The sequence below is a fragment of the Tenrec ecaudatus genome, chromosome 8 (assembly GCF_050624435.1).
Source record: "Tenrec ecaudatus isolate mTenEca1 chromosome 8, mTenEca1.hap1, whole genome shotgun sequence".
Lineage (NCBI taxonomy): Eukaryota > Metazoa > Chordata > Mammalia > Afrosoricida > Tenrecidae > Tenrec > Tenrec ecaudatus.
The window spans coordinates 162,945,049-162,965,254 of NC_134537.1; the positions used below are offsets into that span (position 1 = coordinate 162,945,049).

Consider the following 20,206-nt stretch of genomic DNA (forward strand, 5'->3'; position numbering starts at 1 on the left):
TCTCAAGAATTGCTAATTATATGTACTCGCTGGGTTAATGGAATGGATTAGCTCTCAAAGCACACCCATACTGAGGCTATTTTAAGGGAAAACCATTTTCCCTATTATTCACAGGTGTGTCCCAAGTTCATGTGAGAAAAAGATTTCTGAAAAGCTGACTAGCACGTTTAGCTTGTCTAACCTGACAATTTTATAGCTGAATCATTTCAGAAAGTATTTTTCTTTAAAAGCTCAGAAAACCAAACTTGTTATAAATAACAAATAGAAGCACTTACAAAGACAGATAGAGAAGAACACAGGCTCTCCTGGCTCTTACCACTCTTAGCATACTAGCTGCCCCCCTGAAACGGCAACTGACTGACAAAAAGCAGGAGGAAAAGGCCACGCCAGCCTGAACCTTATCCGCCAGCAGCTACTGCCTTTAATTCCATTTTGGATTATCTGCTAAAAATCTGTCATTTTCTTGAGATTCTACTTAAAAGTCCATTCCATGTCCCCCGATTGTGAAGGCGCAACAGAATTAAAGAAGTGCCAAAATGTGATTAAAGACTGCTAAGAACAGAAGAAAGAACATACCAAGTTTTCTTTTTTTTTTAAGTCCCCGATTGATGGCCTGTATCTTGGTATTAGGAATAGCCCCCGTGTTTATAACTTCTCTAGTTCTCTGCAAGAAATAGAAACAGACAATTAAAAAGACACCTTTCAGTCACAGAAGAACAATTATTGTATTAGACAAGGTACATTTACGCATTTTCTAAATTTAGAGGTCTGGAATAAAATTTATCTTCTCATTATAAAAAAAAAGAAACACATGCCTCTAACAATAGGACTGCTGGAATGTAATCTGTCCAGCCACATAAACCATATATGAAGCAATCTGGGTGTGCTTGTTTGAACTCACTGAGAACATAAGACGTATCAGTTAATGCCAATGACGACAAGTAAACTCATAAGGCAGTCAAGACACAAACTCACTGTCATCAAGTCAATTTTGACTCACAGAGACCCACAGGATGGAGTAGAACTGCCCACAGTGGGTTTCTAAGACTGTAAATCTTTAGGGAGTAGAAAGCCTCTTCTTTCTCCCAGGGAGCAGGTAGTAGTTTCAAACTGCTGACCTTATGGTTAGCAGCACAACCACTATGATAACACAGCTCTTCTTAACTCAACATGATTTCAAAAACTCATCCTAATTTGCAATTCTCTTAAACTATTTGTAAGCACTTGATTAATTACAATCATGGAATTTTAACATTAAATGTGAGTAAAAAAATACTTCAATTCTTTGGAAATTATGCTACCTATTAGGCTGAAACTTCACTTTTAAAACATAAGCAAATTCATAAATTATATCTATTACTTACTTCTGTAACATTGTGGCAAGAAGTACAATAATATTTGCCTTCATCGGTAAGACCCCAGGAGACAGCAGCACACTGAGTACATCGCTCTTTGAACTCTCTCTAGAGGATAAAAAGGGTTATTATCTCCCAAACCACATGTAGTACATGGTACCTAACTTCCAGCAATCCAGACCACCCCTTGTCATTTCACTCTATAAATATAGAAAACAGAGATGAGTTGCAAATAAGGACGAAAGCAGTTTCGTCTCTTCAATAGTAGAACACATAGAAAATTGTCTAAAATTGGCAGAGAAAAGACAAAAAGTAGAAAGAACCTATCATTCAGAACACTACAAATGCACACCCACTAGAAAGCCACTCGATTTTAATTTAGGTAGTTCATTCAGCTATATAAGGAGTATCAAGTATATACCAACATTTTACTCCTGAGCAAAACAGATATGGCCCTTACTCAGAGGACAGAGGGTAATAAGTCCCAAACTCACGTCAACGAGTCGTTTCTCACACTGACCCATGGGGCAGAGAAGAACTGTCCCTGTGGGTTTCTAAGGTTGTCACTTCAGGGAAGTGGAAAACCTCTTAATTCCTCTGAGCAGTTGGTGATTTCGAACTGCTGGCCTGGCTGTTAGCAGCCCCAAGTATGACCCATGATGCCACCAGGGTACTGATGAATGGTGAGTTAGAATAATGAGTTTTTACTCTAGCATTTACAGAACGGACAGTTACTGAGGACAGCGCGTGATCGATACCGTTTAGCTCCACACTGTTTCTATACAAGCCTAGACATGGTCATGGGAAAATTCTTGTATTTTTTTTTTCAATTCCCTTTCCCACGACCCTTTCGTTGTATTCCCGTCAGACTTGATTCTCTGATGGACACTGAATAGCTTACTCCCAGTGTCTTTGGTGCCCGAAATCTTATCACTTGTACCTCATTACCTAATACTCCTTTTAAAGGGTGGACGCTTTTTGCGGCATTTGAATAAGGAAATGTAAGCTGTATGTGCTTTAGCATCTTAATAACTATTCCCGGGATCTCGTCCTGGTACGTGTTGGTCCCTTGGGATGTCCCCACACTAAACGTGGCCACCACTGCCCGGGACGGGGGGCAAGTGCCCAGAGGGCGCGCCGGGACTAAGCCGGTGCATGCTGGGAGCACCCAAGGGAACCGACAGGTGGTCTCGCCCAGCAAGGACCAGCCGCGTGGCCGGCCGGCCCACAACACCCACAACTTTATTCTCCCGAACACACCCACATCCGCAGGCGCCCTGCCCTCCGCCAACCACAACTCAAGGCCAAACCTCCAGGCCCCTGTCAAACGCCCCCGGCCCCGCCCCCCGGCCCCGACCGGTCCCCTTTCCCCGCCGCCCGCATCTTCTCCACCGGCCCTCTTCCCTGGCCCTCGCTCCCGGCCCGTCGGCACCCTCCGGCCCTGCCCCAGGGCCTTCTTACCGCCTCCTCCAAGTCCATAACTGGGACGCCGCCGACCCCGCTTCCGCCGCCAAACCCGTTACCTGGGCAGCGGGCGCAACTTCCGGGAGCAGCGGAAGGAGCCCTCCGGCCGGAAACGGAAACCCCAACCTTTGGGTTCCGGACGCCCCAGGCGTAGTGAGATCTCTGCGGGCTCAGAAAGTTAAAATAAATAAACAAGGATGTAAAACTCGCTGCCATCGAGTCAATTCTGACTCCTAGTAATCCTAGATCAGTCGCTACCTCAATCCATATAATTAATGGCCTTTCCCGCTCATTCTCTTATTTTAAACTAAACATGATGTTCTATGGCCGGGATGTTCACAATTCTTGGCCAACATCACACTCAGAGGCTTGCGTTTTCATTTGGTCTCTCTTACTCCGGTCGGCTTTTGCGTGCATATGAGGCCATTGAAAAGACCAGGGGCATCTTAGTCTTCAAGTTGACATCTTTGACAAGAGGTCTTTCGCCCAGTGAATTATGCCACTTGATTTCTTGACTGCGGCTTCTATGGGTATTGATTGTGGATCTAAGAAAAAAACGAAATCTTTGACAACTGCCGGCGCTGATGAATCGAAGACCAGCAAGAAGACAACAGAATCTGGTAAAAGAGGCAAATGCATTCAAAGTTAGCAAGTCAAGCTGGTGGCTACAGAAGCACCTGAATCCAAGGTGGGCAGGTCAGATGGCAGGCAATTGATGGTGGTCAGCATGTAGCATCGCTGGCCATTTGTTGTCTCAAGTCCAAAGAACAGGCAAGATGTAGGATCCAGATGCAGCAGAAAAGAAACCAGCTTCTCTATAGAGCCAACTTAGACTGAAAGCAGGCGACCCCCTTGGGAAGATCTCATCCTGGGACATTAGTGAGTCTTAACTGCCAAACCGCTGAGATTCCTGGACTGGCCAAGTGGACACAAACCTTAACTATGACAATGCCTGTTCTCAAGAGTGCTGACTATCAGAATGCAGAAATGATCAAATAACCTCATCAATATTAACATGCAAGTAAAATTTTACAGATGATTCCCTTACCTAATCTTGGTAATGAATCAACTAAGAATAAATTGGGTGTTGAATGAATTCTCTGTTCTGACAGCCTTTCATTCCGAGGTCCACTTTTTCATCCAGGATGCTGAGAGGCAGTGGGGGGGGGGGCACATTCTCAAACATGGACTCAGACCACTTGGGTTCCCTGACTTACTTTCTCTGCCTCCCTCCTGCGTCAGATTGGAAAGACTGACACAGGTTGTTGAACCAGAGAGGATGTGGTGGGTCTGAACACTTAAGACTTTGCTGGTGGAAACTGCAGGATTGCACAATCACCATGCAAAGCAGTGTGGCATCTTTGTAAACAAATGCAACCTTAAATGCCATATTTGTCTGCAATCTCTCTCCTAGGTGTATGCCCCAAATAAATAAAGAACAAAAGATGAACAGATCTATGCACACCCATGTTTATCATAGTGCTTTCTATAATAGCAAAATGATGGAGACATCCAAACACCTTGACGGTGGAGGAATTGATAAGTAAATTCTGGTGCAAACACACAATGGGATACGATGCATCTGTCAAAAGAAATCATGAAACTGTCGAACACCTCATGGCATGGATGGATGTGGAAGACATTATGTTCAGCAAAGTTAACTAATCTCATCAAGATAAATGCTTCATTACATTAAAGTTATTAGAGGGGGGATAGAAAAAATCATTTTCACAACAAAAGAGGAAACTTTGAAAGCTATGGTGAAATGAGATGGGGGTGGGGAGAGAGAGGGAAAAGGGGGAATAGGGAGAAGACAAAAGAGAAGAAGGGGCATATACATGGGAGTATGCCAGAACATTGTCACCGTTCAGATGAGCTGGGTTACGCAACTGTGTCTTATATGTTTGTCCTGTGTGTGCCACACACCTCAAATGTTGTTGTCAGGTGCCATCAAGTTGGTTCCGACCCACAGTGATCCTCTACACAGCAGAACACAACACTGCCCAGGCCCGTGACAGCCTCACAACGGCCCTAGGCTTGAACCGATTGTTGCAGCCATCCAGTGTGTACATCCCATTGGGGCCTGGCCACAAGTTAAAGGGAGGAAAACAGAGAGAAATGCCACACGTCTAAAGACCCTCTCGTTTCCTTATCATCATCTCTCAGTGCTTACGAAAGGAAGAATAGTGAAGCTACGTTCAAGGCTCTGTGGCACCTGGAAGAGTTCCAAAGAAATCAAACAACTTACGGCATTCGACAAGTCCACTGCCTAAGACTTCTTTAAAGCTAAAAAGCAGAGAAGTGACTTGGAGGAAGAGTGTGTGCCTCGGACAAAGCAGCGCCTTTTCCATGGCCTCGGGTGCCAAAGCGGGCAGTGAATAAGGACAATGGGGGAACACGTGGTGACTTCCGGTTATGGGGCTGGCACACGTATTGAAAGAATATGGACTGCTGGGAGAAGAAAAAGAACTGCCTGAAAAGAAGCACAGCCAGAAGGCTCCTTGGAAGCAAGGATGGTGAACCGCTGTCTCCTGTGCTCAGGCTGTGATCAGGAGGGACCATTTCCTGTGGAAGGACACTGAACTTGGCAGAATCAGTGAAAATGAAGGAGACACTTGATGAGGAAGATGGGCCCAGGGTCTGCAACAGGGGCTCAAGCATAGCACCCGTTGTGAGGATGGAGCGGGCCGGGGCAGTGCTTTGTTTTCTTGAGGGTAAGGTTGCTGTGAGTGAGGACTGACTAGATGGCCCCCAACAACTCCAGTGACCACAGTAATCATCCAAGAACCATCTGTGTTGACCAAAGATGGTCCTCTCTATCACCGTCTCATTACAAAGTCCACTATGTGTCTGTCAGTGTGTCGGACAAGCTGTGCTGGGTTGGCTGTTGCTGGGACACCGGGAGCAATATCACTGGGATTTCAAACACTAGCAGGATCACCCAAAGGGAACAGGTTTCAGGGGAGCTTCCAGACTAGGCACAGACTGGGAAGAAGCAATCAGCTGCCCACTTTGGAGGAAGCCACATAAGCTGAAAACCTTATGCATAGGGTGGAAACATTGTCAGATATTGAAGCCCTCACGAGTGGAAGCAAAACATTCTCAGAGCGAGTTCTGGAAATGGGCCTCGTGGGTCCGAAGGCAATCAAAGTATAGCCGAGGGGGAGCTGCCTTCCCAAAGTCCAGTCAACCCTGGTGATCTGGATGGAGTACAGTAGCAGGGGGGAGCTTTCAGGATCCTCAGTTGCAGATGGGACACAGCTCAAGGCAAAAAGGAACAGCTTTACAAACCCAGTAATAATCAGAACTTGACATGTACCAAGTAAGAATACAGGAAACTTGGAAGTCTTCAAAAAATGAAATGAAATTGCACACATAAAAATCAAGATCGTAGACATCAGTGGCCATTTTGAATCATAAACTCCTATGGTTTCGTATCCAAGAATGACACGACCTAGAGGAATGAGATTGTATTCAATTCTGGCTGTGATAGGATTCTATCTATCTTCCTTCAAGGATGCCCAGCCAACACAAGTATTATTCAGATGTATGCATCAACCGCAAAAACTAGTGATGACAAAATTGAGGAATTGTACCAATGACTTTAGACTGAAGTGGATCATACATGCAATCAAGAGGAACTGATAATTATTATTGATTGGAGTGAAATAGCTCGAAACAAAAAGGAAGGAACGGTGGTTGGGAATATGGTCTTGGTGATAGAAACAAAGCTGGAGATAGCATGACAGAATTTTCTAAGACCAATGACTTGTTCAAAGCAAATACCTTTTTCTCAACAACACAAATGGTGACTGTACACACTGACTTCTCCAGATGGAGTACACAGAAATCAAGTCGACTACATTCAGGGAATAGCTGATGGAGAAGCTTGGTATCAGCAGCTAAAATCAGGCCAGGAGCTGACTGTGGAACAGACCATCAATTGCTCATATGTTAGTTCAGGATAAAACTGAAGAAAATTTAAATAAGTCCACAAGGGACAAAATGCAACCTTGAGTCTATCTCACCTGAATTTCCCAAACATCTCAAGAACAAATTTGATGCATTGAACACTAATGACTGAAGACTTGATGAGCTGTGGGAAGACATCAAGAATATCATTCATGAAGAAAGCAAAAGAGTCATCAGAAGATAGGAAAGGAATAAGATCTAAGTGAATGTCAGAAGAGACTCTGAAACTTGCTCTTAATTGTGGAATTGTGTGTTAGCCCAGTTGACTAGAAAAACTAATCCAGGGAGACTCAAATGTGTATAAGAAAGAGCTTTATATACAAGAGCAATTTTATATTAAGAAAACATCCCAGCCCAGTCCAGTCCAAGCCCATAAGTCCGATATCAGCCCATATATCCAGCACTAGTCTATAAATTCCTTTTCAGACGCATCAACACATGCATTAATGCCAAATGCAGGAAGATCACAGGCCAGTGGGTGGAAAGTCTTGTGGATCCAGTGGCGGTAGAGGCATCTCAGTGCTGGTAGGGGTTTCTGTGTGGTTTCTCCAGCTCAGGGCACTAGGTAGTTCCATGTGTCTTGTGAGCTACAATGTCTCCCAGGGAGTGAGCAGAGAGAGAGTGTGTGTCTCCTGCCTCCAGGGAGGAATAAGGGAGTTCCCAGAATCCTCAGGAGAAGGCCATGCCCATTGGCTATGACCTGATTGACAGGCTAGACCCCACCCCTTCACTCTTAATCCTCTCAAATTGACAACAGATTACGCAACTACCACAAATAGCAAAGGCAAATGGAAGAAATGATGATATCAAAGAGCTGAACAGAAAAACTTCAAAGGGCAGTTCGAGAAGCCAAAGCCAAATATTATCATGTAACTTGCAAAGACCTAGAGTTAGAAGCTCAAAAAGGAAGGACATGATCAGCATATCTTGGATTGAAGGAGCTCAAGAAAAAATGCAAGTCTTGAGCTGCAATATTGAAAGATTCTGTGGCCAAGATATTGAGAAATGCAGGAAGCATGCAAAGAAGATGGAAAGAATGCACAGCATCACTGTGCCCAGAAGAACTAGTTGACATCCCATTTCAGGAGTAGCATATGAGCAAGAACCAATGATGCTGAAAGAAGAAGTTCAAGCTGCACTGAAAACATTAGCCAAAAACAAGTCTCCCGGAATTAATAGAATACCAACTGACAAGTTTCAGCAAGCTGACGAAGCGCTGAAGCCACTCACTAGACTACACCAGGAAATGTAGTAGACAGCTACTGGGCCAGCTGACTGGCAGAGACCCATACCTTTACCCCTTTCAAAGAAAGGTGACTCAACAGAATGCTCAAACTATAGAGCACAATATCACTGATATCACATACAAGAGGGTACTCCTCCGCCCGCCCCCCTAAAAAAACTGGAAAAAAGCTCTGCAGGGCGGAGCTTTCATAGTACGCATTTTTCCCACTAGGAGAACATTCAGCAACTCGTTCTGGGTTAGTGCACCCAGTAGTATGGCTTGGGAGGTTCTCTCTGGTCACAGTGAACTTTTTCTAAAAGTAGTTTTGCTCCAACCTCATTTTTTTGTGTGTGATGGCCGATTTAAGAGAACAATGTGTGACTGTGAAATTTTGTTCCTGCTTGGGAAAAATGCCACAGAAACTGTTGTATGTTGAACACAGTTTACAAGGACAGAGCTGTGGGAAAAACTCAAGTGTATGAGTGGTTTTCTCTTTTCAAAAAAGGTGAACCGTCCATTGATGACAAATCAACTTCCCCAAGAGAAGAAAATGTTGACTCATAGTGCATTTGGAGTTCATTCCACCAGGTCAGGCTGTTGATCAAGTTTTCAATTTAGAGGTTCTGAAAACATTATATGACAGTGTGTGACCAAAAAGCAGAAGAGGGACCGGTTTTGCCACCACAACTATTCGCCTGCTCACGCAGCCATGTCGGTGCACCAGATTTTGGTAAATAGCAGCATGCCTCTCTTGCTCCACACACCTTACTCACCTGATGTTGCCCCATGCGACTTCTTTTTGTTTTTGAGAATGAAGAGGGACATGAAAGGGCAGCAATTTGACGATGTAGAAGAGGTGAAGACAAAAACAAGGGAGATGTTGTCAGCCACGCAAAGAGATGAGTTTGAAACGTGTTTTCAAGAATGGAATCCCAGATTTGACAAATGAAGTCAGTGTGAGGGAAAGTACTTTAAAGGTGATAAGGTTGCTTGGTTTAAAAAAAAATTAAATACATAGCTTTGAAAAAAAATTGTGTTCTTTTTTTTGGGGGGGGTGTGGGGGGGTTACATCCTCTGGCAAGTAACATTTTGCTGAAGATCCTCCAACAATGTTGCAGCAGTACATTGACAGGGAGCTGCCAGAAGTACAGGCTGGATTCCGAAGAGCTCATGGAGCAAGGGACATCAGTGCTGCTGTCAGATGGATCTTGGCACAAAGCAGAGAATGCCAGAACGATGTTTACTTGCATTTTATTGACTATGCCAAGGCACTCAACTGTGTGGATCATAATGAACTATGGATAACCTTGAAAGGAATGGGAATTCCAGAATATTTCATTGTCTCCTGTGGAACTTGTACATGGATCAAGAGGCAGTTAATATAAATGGAACAAGGGAATACTGTATGGTTTACCGTCAGGAAAAGTGTGTGACAGGGTTGTATCCTCTCACCATACTTATTCAAGCTGTACACGGAGCAAATCATCAGAGAAGCTGGATTATGTGAAGAGGAATGCGGCATCAGGAATGAAGTAAGGTTTATTAAAAACTTGTGATGTGCAGATGACAGAATTTTGTGTGTTGAAAGTGAGGAAGACTTGAAGCACTTGCTAATGAAGATCAAGGGTGTCAGCCTTCAGCATGGATTGCAACTCAATGTAAAGAAGATCAAAGTCCTCACTACTGGACCAGTAGGCCACATCATGATAAAGAAAGAAAGGATTGACGTTGTCAAGGATTTTGTCATGTCTGGATCCACAATCAATGCTCATGGAAGCAGCCGTTAAGAGATCCTAAGATGCACCTGATGCAAAGGGCTTAAGTGGAGAGCAAATGCTTCGAAAATGATGAGGGCAAAGAATGTACAGATGTGCTTTACACAACTGATGTATGTATGGATTGTGATGAGAGTTGTATGAGTCCCTAATAAAATGTTTAAAAAATAAAATAAAATCCTAATCCTTTAACCCGCAAAAAAAAAAAGAGAGAGAGAGAGAGAGAGATCCAAAGATGAGTTTCACTAGGCAAATTTGCTGCCCAAGACATCTTTAGAACGTTGAAAAGCAAGGATGTTTCTCTGAGGACTAAGATTCACCTGACCCAAGCCATGGTATGTTCAATTGCATCATACGTGTGTGAAAGTTGGACAGTGAGTAAGGAAGACTGCAGAAGAAGCGATGCATTTGAGTCGTGAGGCTGGAGAAGAAAGTTCAAAGTATATGGACTGCTAAGAGGACAAACAAATCTGTCTTGGAAGAAGTACAGACAGAATGTTCTTAAGAGGCAAGGGTGTGGAGGCTTTATCTCCTGTTGTCTGGACATGTTGTCAGTAGAGACAGTCCTTGGAGAAGGACATCATGGTACAGGAGAGGGACAGGGAAGGAGAGGAAGGTCCTTGAGGGGACAGACTGACCCTGTGGCTTTAGCAGTGGGCTCAACTACAGGAACAATTGTGAGGCTGGTTCAGGGCTGGGCAGTGTGTACTCCTGTTGTACTTACGGTGGCTGTGGGTTGGAAATGACTCAACGGCACCTAACAACAAACATCACAGATGGAGGTTGCGCCTCCACTACATTTCCGGTGTCCTGTTTTCGTAAAATGAGCGACATCCTACAGCAGTTTTGCACCTCTTCCTTGACCTTCTTGCTGCCAGTGAAGGATGCAGGGAGCGGCTATTACCAGAGGCGCTGTCCCTGCTTTAGCCCCAGCTCCGGCCGTTTCACTGCCAAATGCTGTTTTGGTTTTGTGTGTGTGCATGCTGAAGGTTTTTCTTTTTTAAGATCGTTTTATTGGCACATAATTTACAAAGCAGACAATTCATTTGTTCAATCATATCAAGGAGAATGGTACGTCATTACCATCTCAGTCTTAGCTCATTCCCCACTCCGCTCCCCAGGGGCAAATCGCCTCCATCACGAGTTGTGCAATCGCAGTTCCGCTCTAGCGCTCCCTCCCACTCCTGCCCTCAGTTCCCCTCCTGAAATCCCCCGTCAACCCTGTATCAGCCACCATCACTCCGCACCCACGCCTCCTGTGCACAGTCACACACTGGGAAGCCCAACAGAAACAACACAAAACCAAACTGAAAGGAGGCGGTAAGGATCAAATAAGATCAGAAAGACCAAAGTACAAACAATGAGTAGGAAAGGAAACACCATCATCAACATTCCAAACGCCGGGAAAGAAATTTCTGTCATGGAACAAGTTAAGAGATACTTGCACCCAGAACCAATTCAGGTCAGATCTATCGGGAGCTCATCTGGCCAAGTATTGAGTTCAGCTCGCATATTCAAGATTACAATGGTCTGGAGACTCTCGCCTGCGGCTGGAGCGGATCTGCCAGCGGCTCCGTCTGACCAGACACTCTGCAGATGGGTTTGGGCTCCCACTGTCCTCCATAGCCCTCTATAAATTAGGAGTTCATAATTTTAGCTCTGGTACGTTTCACTTCATCATATTTGAATTTTTTGTCATCTTTGGACCACACAAGCTGGTGTGCTTCTTCCTTGTGGACTTAGTTGGCTCCTCGCTTAGATGGCTGCTTGCTTGAATACAGGTCTTTAAAACCCCAGGCACTATTCTGATTGATACCCAGGACCTTCTACTTTCTTAATAAAAGAATTCTGCCTTAATAAAAGAATTCTACTTTCTTAATAAAAGAATTCTGTCTTAATAAAAGAATTCATTTGCCGTAGAGAATGTATGCTCCCTGGTGCAAGTCTTGGTGGCCTTTGGAGATAGCTCTTCCCCCATTTTATTTCTGTGTGGCGTTGTTATCTAGAAAATACCATGCACAGAAGAAACGTGGTGGAAACATCTGCATTTATCCATGTGTACAGCAAACATTGTAGCGTGTGGACTTTTCCTAATATTTGCTTTATCTACGTTTTCAGCCACGTTTTTGAAATCTCCCAACCGACTGCTATTACTTCAGCCTTATGTATCATTGAAGCGGAGCCCTGGAGGCAGTGTGCCACTCACCGAGCTGCCATCCGAAGGTCAGCTGTTCAAAGCCACCAGCCGCTCGGTGGGACAAAGAGGATGCTTTCCACTCTGGTAAAGAGTTGCGGTCTCAATAGCAGAGTGATGGGAAACAGATGAATAAGGAAGATAACTTTAAACCAATTGCCCGCTGAACAGGTTCCGGCTCCAGGTGACCCCAGGACGCAGCAGCTGGGCTCCGGGAGCTTCCAGTGGCTGCTGTTTTAGAAGTAGATGGCGACCGAGGCCTTTCCTCTAAGGCACTTCTTTATGCACTTTGAACCTTTCACTTAGCAACCGAGTGCCTGACTGTTTAGACCAAGCGCCGAGCATGGATTAGCATGGGGTGGCAGGCATGCAAGAACACATGTTACTATTCCGGGTCTGGGGAAGAGGCCCGAGACAGGGCAAGCTCCCCGTTTGAGGAGCAAAAGGTACCCAGCTTAGCTGGAGGGTCATCAATGCCCGTGGTGTGGGTTTCCAGGTCAGAAATACTGTTAAAATACTAACACCAGTTATCCCTTGAAAGGCCTGTCTCCTGGCCTCGGTCCTGGGCTCCCCCAGGGAACAGAGGAGACATTTCTGAGGGATTGGCTGGCGGCCAGAGGACTGGCCTTGGAACCTTGTGTGACCACTTCACCCGGCCCTGCATGTGATTGAGGCTTGCCTCCATGGAATTTTGGCTCGGAGAGAGTTGGGGAGAAACTGGAGCAGCAGATAATTGGGTGGAGGGCGGGGGTGGGGTGGGGGTGGAGGTGTGTGCTGCATGGCTGTCAGCCAGGCACTTGGGGTTCACGAGAATCGAGGGAACTCTCGGGACAGAAGGGAAGAAGCTCTGATACAGAGAAATAGAGCTGGACTTCCTTAGGAAGTCCGATGTCTCTGGGTGGCACCGTCTGGCCTGACGACACACGGGCTGCGGCTCCTTCTCCCCATCGTTTTCACTGGGTCTCACCTCCCTTTCATGGGCACGGTTCCTCAAACCCACCCCAGGCCTTCCGGGCAAGAGCACCAACGATATTAATTTTAATTATAAAATGAGGGTTAATGAAAATCTAGGATACTTTGTGAGCTAGGCACCATTCTAAACACATTATCTCATTTGAATATTACAATTAGCACTTAGCAACACTTTATAGAAGAGAAAAGGTAGGTAAACACAGAAAGGCCATTTAAAACAGCTGCTAGCGAGTCACGCAGCCTGCCATGCTGGCGCCTGTGCTCCGACTCCTCTCACCTGGCCTGAAGGATTGGGCTTCCGCGAGTTATAAAAGGGGCTTCCCAACGCCACTGGACAAACAATGCAAAGAATTGTTTGAAGCCCCTCCCACACAGCACTGCGATAAAAGACTTTTGTGCCTCAGTCAATAATGGACATGTTGAGTCTCTGATACTATCAGGGTCAGAAAATGTTTGAATATAATTACACTAGTTGAACCGAATCTGTTTAATACCACAAACAATATCGTTGCTACTAAGAAAATCTCTAGTTTTAGACCAGTTACCTCCCAAACCAAACTCACTGCTGCCAAGTGGATGCTGACTCATGGTGACCCTATAGGACCGGATAGAGCTGCTCTGAGGGCTTCCCAGACTGTAGCGCTCTCTCTCTCTCTCTCTCTCTCTCTCTCTCTCTCTCTCTCTCTCTCTCTCTTAATAACAGTTTTATTGGCACATGCTTTACATATCACACAAGTCAATAGTTCAATCATTCAATAATAGCAAGGAGAATTGTGTAATCATGACCATATCAATTTTAAAGCATCCCCCACCCACCCCTGTTGTGCCGGGACTAGATCAATTACCTAACCCACACGCAACTTTAATCAAAGTTAATGAGCCTTTATTAGCCAGCTGTCATGGGGCAGCTAGAGCCTATTTCTCCCAAGACCCCAAGTGCTTAGAGTGAGAGGATTGAATACTATGAGATAAACAAAGCCCAGGGGCCAGGGGCCTAACACTGTTTGGAGAGAAGGGGACCTTGGATACAAAGTCAGGTGGTGGCATGGTATTGGGGACTATGAGACCTTACAAAGATAGAGCAGAGGGTTTAGACACATCATGAGCAACTTCAAGAGTAAATGGCCATGGCCCAGCAGTTACAAGAGGAATGATAGTTGCAAAATGGCCAGACCTGGGTCAGAACATGCCGACAGTCAGGCTGATTAATACAGTATGGTTACGTTGTTAAAATAGCTCCATTTAATTGACTACTACATCCTGGTTACATTGGGGTTAGTTGTGGTGGGTTGCTACACCCCACGGTTAAATCTCCTTTACAATGAGTTGTGCAAGCACAGCCAGCTCTAGTGCTCCCTCCCTCCTCCCACCTTCATCTTTCAGTCCTGAAATCCCCTTTCCCTCCCTATCACGCACCCCCTCTCAGCCCCTCTATCAGTTATCGTCACTGTGGGTCCACTCCTCCTCTGCTTCGCAAACGGAGAAACCCAACAGAAACAAGAAAAAGCAAAATCAAAGCAAGTCGTAAGGTGGTAAGGATAAACTAATACTAATACAAAAGGTCAAAATACATATAATGAGCACGAAAGAAAACACCATCATCAACATTCCAAAAGCCACAGAAGAAATTTCAGTCCTGGAACAAGTGAGAGATACTTGCACCCAGAACCAATTCAGGCCGGGTCTACACAGGGAGGTCAACTGGCCAAGTATGGAGTTCAATTCACCATATTAAGATTGCAATGGTGTCTGCCTGAGAGTGAGGCTGGTTGAGACTCTTGCCGGTGACTAGAGTGGATCTGCCAGCTGCAACTCTACAGGAGTAGAAAGCTTCGCCTTTCTACCACAGAGCAACAGGTGGTTTCAAACCGCTCACCTTGGGGTTAGCAGCCCATCTAAGGTAGCTATCATGCCACCAAATCTGGCGCTCAACTTCCCCAAAGGTCACAGCGTTGAAAGCTCTATGGGGTTCAGTGGGACCCTGTAATCCACGAGGTCACCATAAATTAGAATCACCTCAAAGACAGCAGATGGGTTCCTTTATATTTATTGATCTAATGGGGACATCGTTGGGAGAGTTTGACACTCATCACTCTCAATGTTATTTTCAATAGGATCATCATTTAACCAGTGGGACTCTGTCACACAAAAGAGCCAATGACTTAGAAAATATCGGGCTGGTTTGATGCGTGACTTCTGAGTGATGAATGGGTTCAGGAGCCCTGGCGGTGCTGTCAGTAACTGCCCGGCCCCTGACTGGAGGTCAGTGGACCCAAACTCATCTCCTGCCCCTGGGGAAAGGCGAGGCTGTCTGCTCCTGTAAAGAGCTGCAGCCTCAGGAACGCTGTGGGGGTGCGTGAGTGGGTATGGGGTCCATGGCAGTGGGTGGGGGCGGGGGGGTACTGTTATTAGTTATATCATTTTGTACGTAGTTTTATTAGATAGATACACAAAGTTGGAGTTATCTAGCAGATAGAAGAGCATCCGTTTGAAATTCCTGATTTATATAGAAACTCATTTCAGAAGAAATCTTCCCCTTCCCGTTGCCAACCACCGAGTCGGTTCCGATTCACGGCCCTGCTGTGTGTTACCAAGCAACCCTCGGCTCCAACGAGGTTTCTGGCCTGTGATTCCCTTTGTCTCAGCTGTCTCGCTATGCAGTTTATTTTGCGCATCGTGATGCAGTGCATACAACAAAGCATTTGCAGGCCTGTGTTCCCCGTGTTCTCGTAACGCACCCCCTTCAGCGAGAATTGCTTTCATCATTTTGTGAAACCAACCTTTATCTCCCATTTCCTCACTTGTCGCTGAGCAGTTGGGTTTAAAAAAAAAACACAGAAACATTTATTGAGGGATCTTACAACTCTTGTAACAATCCATACCGCAATTGTATCAAGCACATTGGTATGCATGTTGCCATCACCATTTTCTAGACATTTATTTTCTATTGAGCCCTTGGGGTCAGCTCCTCTCTTATACCATCCACTGTCTCCCTTCACCCACGTTTCTGTTGTTCATCCCCCTGGAGGGGAGTGTGGAAGGTTGTGTCAATTATAGCTATCGGTTTCCCCCTTACTCCTTTGCTCTCCCCACCTTCCCCCTGCCCTTCTGGTATCACTACTCCCATTCCTGTTCCTGGATTCTGTCCGTGTGTGATGAGATCTTATGTCTTATCTGTACTTGTGCACAGGCTTCAGTCTAGCCCGTAGTGAAAGGCAGGACTGGGGTCATGATAGCGGGGGTGAGGAAGCCTCAAGGAACCAGAGGAATATTGTGTGTTTCATCGATGCTTGACTGCATTGTGCCCTGATTGACTCCTCCCTTCCCTGTGACCCCTCTGTGAGGGGGTGTTCCCTTATCTACAGATGGACTTTGGGTCTCTGCTCCAACCCCCTGCCCCCAATTCTCAGTAACATGGTGTTTGTTTGTTTGTTTGTTTGTTTGTTTGTTTGTTTTGGGTCTTTTGATGCCTGTGCTCCAGTCCTGGCGATACCTCATGATCGCACGGACTGGTGTGCTTCTTCCAGGTGGGCTTGTAGAAGCAAATTGCCAAGTTTTTATTGTTGTTTTTTCCTGTATAGATTCCTGTAGAGAAAATTCCAAGCCAAACCCATTGTCCTGGAGTCGAATCCAGTGCACAGAGACCGGTTAGCACAGGGCAGGACTGCCCCCTTGGGCTTTTTGAGGGGATACCCTCCTCTTCCCCCTAGGAGTGGCAGGTGGGGCTGTACTTCTGGCCCGTCGTTAGCAGCTCAGCCTGTAGCCCACTGCGCCATTGACACTCCCAACATCTCCCTCTGCCTGTTACGAAATCCAGGTACTTTCAGCATCCCTTCTGACACTACCAATCCAGCCCGAACCACACTAACTGCCCAGAGTCCACCGGACTGACGGGGCAGAGTAGAACCACAGCTTTGGGTTTCTGAGGCGATCCATTTTAACCGGAGCAAGAAGACCCATCTTGACCCAGCAGAGCGACGGGGGAGCTCCAGCTGCTGACGCACGGGTGGCAGCCCAGCATGTACTACATGACGCCACCCTAAGGACATCGAGAGCTTGCTGGAGCATCTCGGCTCGAGGAGTGACCCAGTCCAATCGAGGCTTCAACGTACTTTTCCGGCCATCTTGACCACAGACCAGAGGAGCTAAGAATGGGATGAAGACGAGTCCTCAGGAGTCGATGACCAGAGTCCTACCTAGAGGTGGAAGCAGGGGGACCCGGGCCGCAGTCGTGGGCCATGAGAAGCACGTCTGTTCTGAAGGCAGAACCCACGGCGATTGAGAAGAGATGTGAGAAAAGCGGAGACATTAAAAGATCACTCGATGGCGTGACAGGTGCCCTGGTGGCCCCGCCAGGCATGACACGGGATGGCTGCAAGGTCGGAGATTCACATCGCCCAGCTGCACCAGGGGACACAGATGCTGCCGTCTACACCCGGAATGGCATCGCTGGTGCATCTGAAGTTTGCCCTGTGTGTTGGAAATACCAGAGGAGATGCCACGTAGGGAGTTGGACAGAGGCACCTGCACCTTAGGCACGTTCTCACTAGAGGGATGAGTTGAGAGTCCTCCCCGTGTCAGTGAAGTTACGTGAGGACAACTAGGGAGTAGGGGTAGACAGTACGTAAGAGAAGGGAGTCCAGGCCGGACACAAGGAAAAGGCGGCAAGTGGAGGAGCAGCTAAGGTGAAAAGAGGAAGACCAGGGGTGCGTGGTGACCAGAAGCCAGGTGGAGAAGGGCTGGAGAAGCCAGGTGGAGAAGGTTTCCAAAAGGAAGAAATGCTCAAAGCTAGTGAAACTCTGGGTAAGATTAGCAGAGGATTTAGCAAGATACCCATCACGGAAAAGCTTGATTTCCGACAAGCTTGGACTGCCGACAGGACAGGAGGAGGGGGAGAGTGGATGATGAGTAAAGACAGCATCCTGTGTGACTTTTACTGAAAGAGTAGAACACGGTGGTGGTAGCAGAAAGACTAACAGGAAGACTAGCACGGTGAGCTATTGTAGCATATTTACGTGCAATAGTGAAATGAATGGTGATTGAAGGGAAGACAGAGAGTTGGTAGGAGCCCAGTCTTTGAGTGGGTGAGAGGGTGGGTTTGGCCCCTCCTGAGGCCCTCCTTCAAGGCTGGATTATTGCCCTGTGACCAAATCTTGGGGATTCAAGGAATGGGGCCGCCACTGGCCTTGGCCTCTGGTCAGCTAGGGTGTGGCCACACGAGGCCTGGTCTCACCACCTCCTCCTGACCCCCAGGTGATGCCCAGATGCCAGGGACACACCCTCAGAACCCAGGTCAGCTCAGCTAAAAGTTTAGTTCAAGAGGTTTCAACGAATGTGAAAAGAGTGAAATAATATTCAAGGGGGCAACAAGAGCAGACTCTGCACTTAGAGTAGAGTTGAATCCTGGCTCTGTTTGCCTGCAAGTTACCTGACCCAGACAAGCTACTTCTCTGAGCCTGAGTTTTCTCATCTGCAGTACAGGAGCCACCTTACGGGGTTGTAAGGTACAAGTGGGACAATGGTTGTGTAAACCCAGAATGAACCTACAGCTGACCCCAATTCACAGCGACCCGATGTGGGGCTTCTGAAGCTGTGGCCCATGAGGAGAGCAGATTGTCTCGTCTTTCTCCCCGACAGCAGCAGGTATGTTGGGATGCTTACCTGACAGTGCCCCCAGGGCTCCTAAGCTCTGTGAACTGAAAAACGTCTTAAGTTATCACCGGGCTCAGTGGGCTACACCACCCCTCTACTTACCCCACAAAACAGGGGAAGCTTTGTGGGAGAGGCGTTTCTCAGGACAAATACTCATGCCATTTCTCTCTGTAGACTGAATTTTCATAACTAGGCTTTGTGCTTTGTTGTTGTTTTAAAGATAAGGAACAGGTCTTGGCTCCTAGAAAAAACCAACCCCTCCCAATTTCATCACTGACATAAGTATCTCACTTTTAGATCATCGGCTGAAAAGGAGGCGTAGACATATCATTAACTTCAAAGCTCTCTGGGAGCTATTAAATGCTAATCACAAAGCGCAGGGGTCTTCCAGAGAGCAAACTCCATCTTGGATTGTTATCTCCCCAGGAGCCTCCCTTCTCCTCGGTTTCCCATCCACCTTTCAGCTGGAGAGAAGACAGTCAAGTGAACCCTACCCCCCCCACCCCACCCCCAGCCCGTGCACCCAAGTGAGCATCTGCCTGGGGTCCGGTTTGGCTGGGGCTGACGTGGAAGCTGCCCGTGGTGTGGAGTACTGGCGGGAAGGGTGGGGAAGGAATGGAAATTTACTTGGCACATTCTCTGGTTCAGGCACTGTACTGGGCTCACGCGGTGCAAATCATTTCAGAACTGCGCTGGCAGGTCATCATTCGCTTCTCATTAAGCGGTAGAGCGGTGGTTCTCCACCGCCCTAATGCCGCCACCCTTTAATACAGTTCCTCATGTTGGGGTGACCCCATAGGTGTGCATAGCTGCATGTGGGTGGACCCGCCTAGGGTCGGATAGAGGAGCAGTGTCTCCCTTCCTAAGACCATCGGAAAGAGGGTCTTAGGCGACCCCTGTGAAAGGGTCGTTTGACCCCCAGGTTGAGAGCCACTGCAGTAGAGGACGGGGTGGGGGGCAGGTTAAACAGGGCCACGGAGCCAGCAAGGGGGCAGGGAAGGACCGTGGACTCAGTTCTTTCTGCCTCTTCCATAGAGCCCGCTTTCTCCGGAACACTGGAAGCGTGTCATAAACGTTTCTTTAGTGAATGAAGAGATGAGTGAATAAGGAACTCTCGAAGCTAACTTGCCTTGTTAAAGGGCAGCAATAGCTAGGGACACACCACCAACTGAGCAAAAGCAAGATAACCTTCGAGGAGTCACCCGAGGGTCTCAGGGTGTGGCTTCAACAACTCAGGACTTTCTTGGGTGCTAAGATCCTGGGCAAGCTGGAGAACCCATTGTGGGCTGGTTTGTCCATTTATGAGGCCGAAGCAAACGCAGTCCTCTTCCTTCCTCCCTCCCCGAACGGAGAGTTAACAGCACCGCGGAAATCCTAACACCGGCAATGCAGGTGAACGCTTTTGAAAGAAAAGGCCCAGCTTGGGACCATCCTGTGGTCAAGACAGCCTGGCTGCATTATTTTCAGGGCCCAGTACAAAATGAAAATGTGGGACTTTTTGTTGGAAAAATGATACAAATTTCAAGCTGGCTCCAGCAGAGTACTAATCAAACATGGAGTTGTGTTTTGTTTTTTTTTCAGCCTGGGTCCCGTGTGA

General features: G+C 46.8%; 1 protein-coding gene across 2 annotated transcripts in view; it reads right to left on the bottom strand.

The window, feature by feature from the left end:
- The window catches only part of TAF1B (TATA-box binding protein associated factor, RNA polymerase I subunit B), a 63,569-nt gene extending 60,674 nt beyond the window's left edge, over window positions 1-2,895 (bottom strand). For both annotated transcript variants that reach the window (XM_075557115.1, XM_075557114.1), the window contains exons 1-3: window positions 2,817-2,895; window positions 1,365-1,463; window positions 577-664 (exon numbers count right to left, since the gene is read on the bottom strand). In XM_075557115.1, coding sequence (XP_075413230.1) covers window positions 577-664; window positions 1,365-1,463; window positions 2,817-2,834 — 205 coding nt within the window. In that variant the 5' untranslated portion in view covers window positions 2,835-2,895. The remainder of the gene's footprint in view (window positions 1-576; window positions 665-1,364; window positions 1,464-2,816) is intronic.
- Window positions 2,896-20,206: the final 17,311 nt, after the last annotated feature.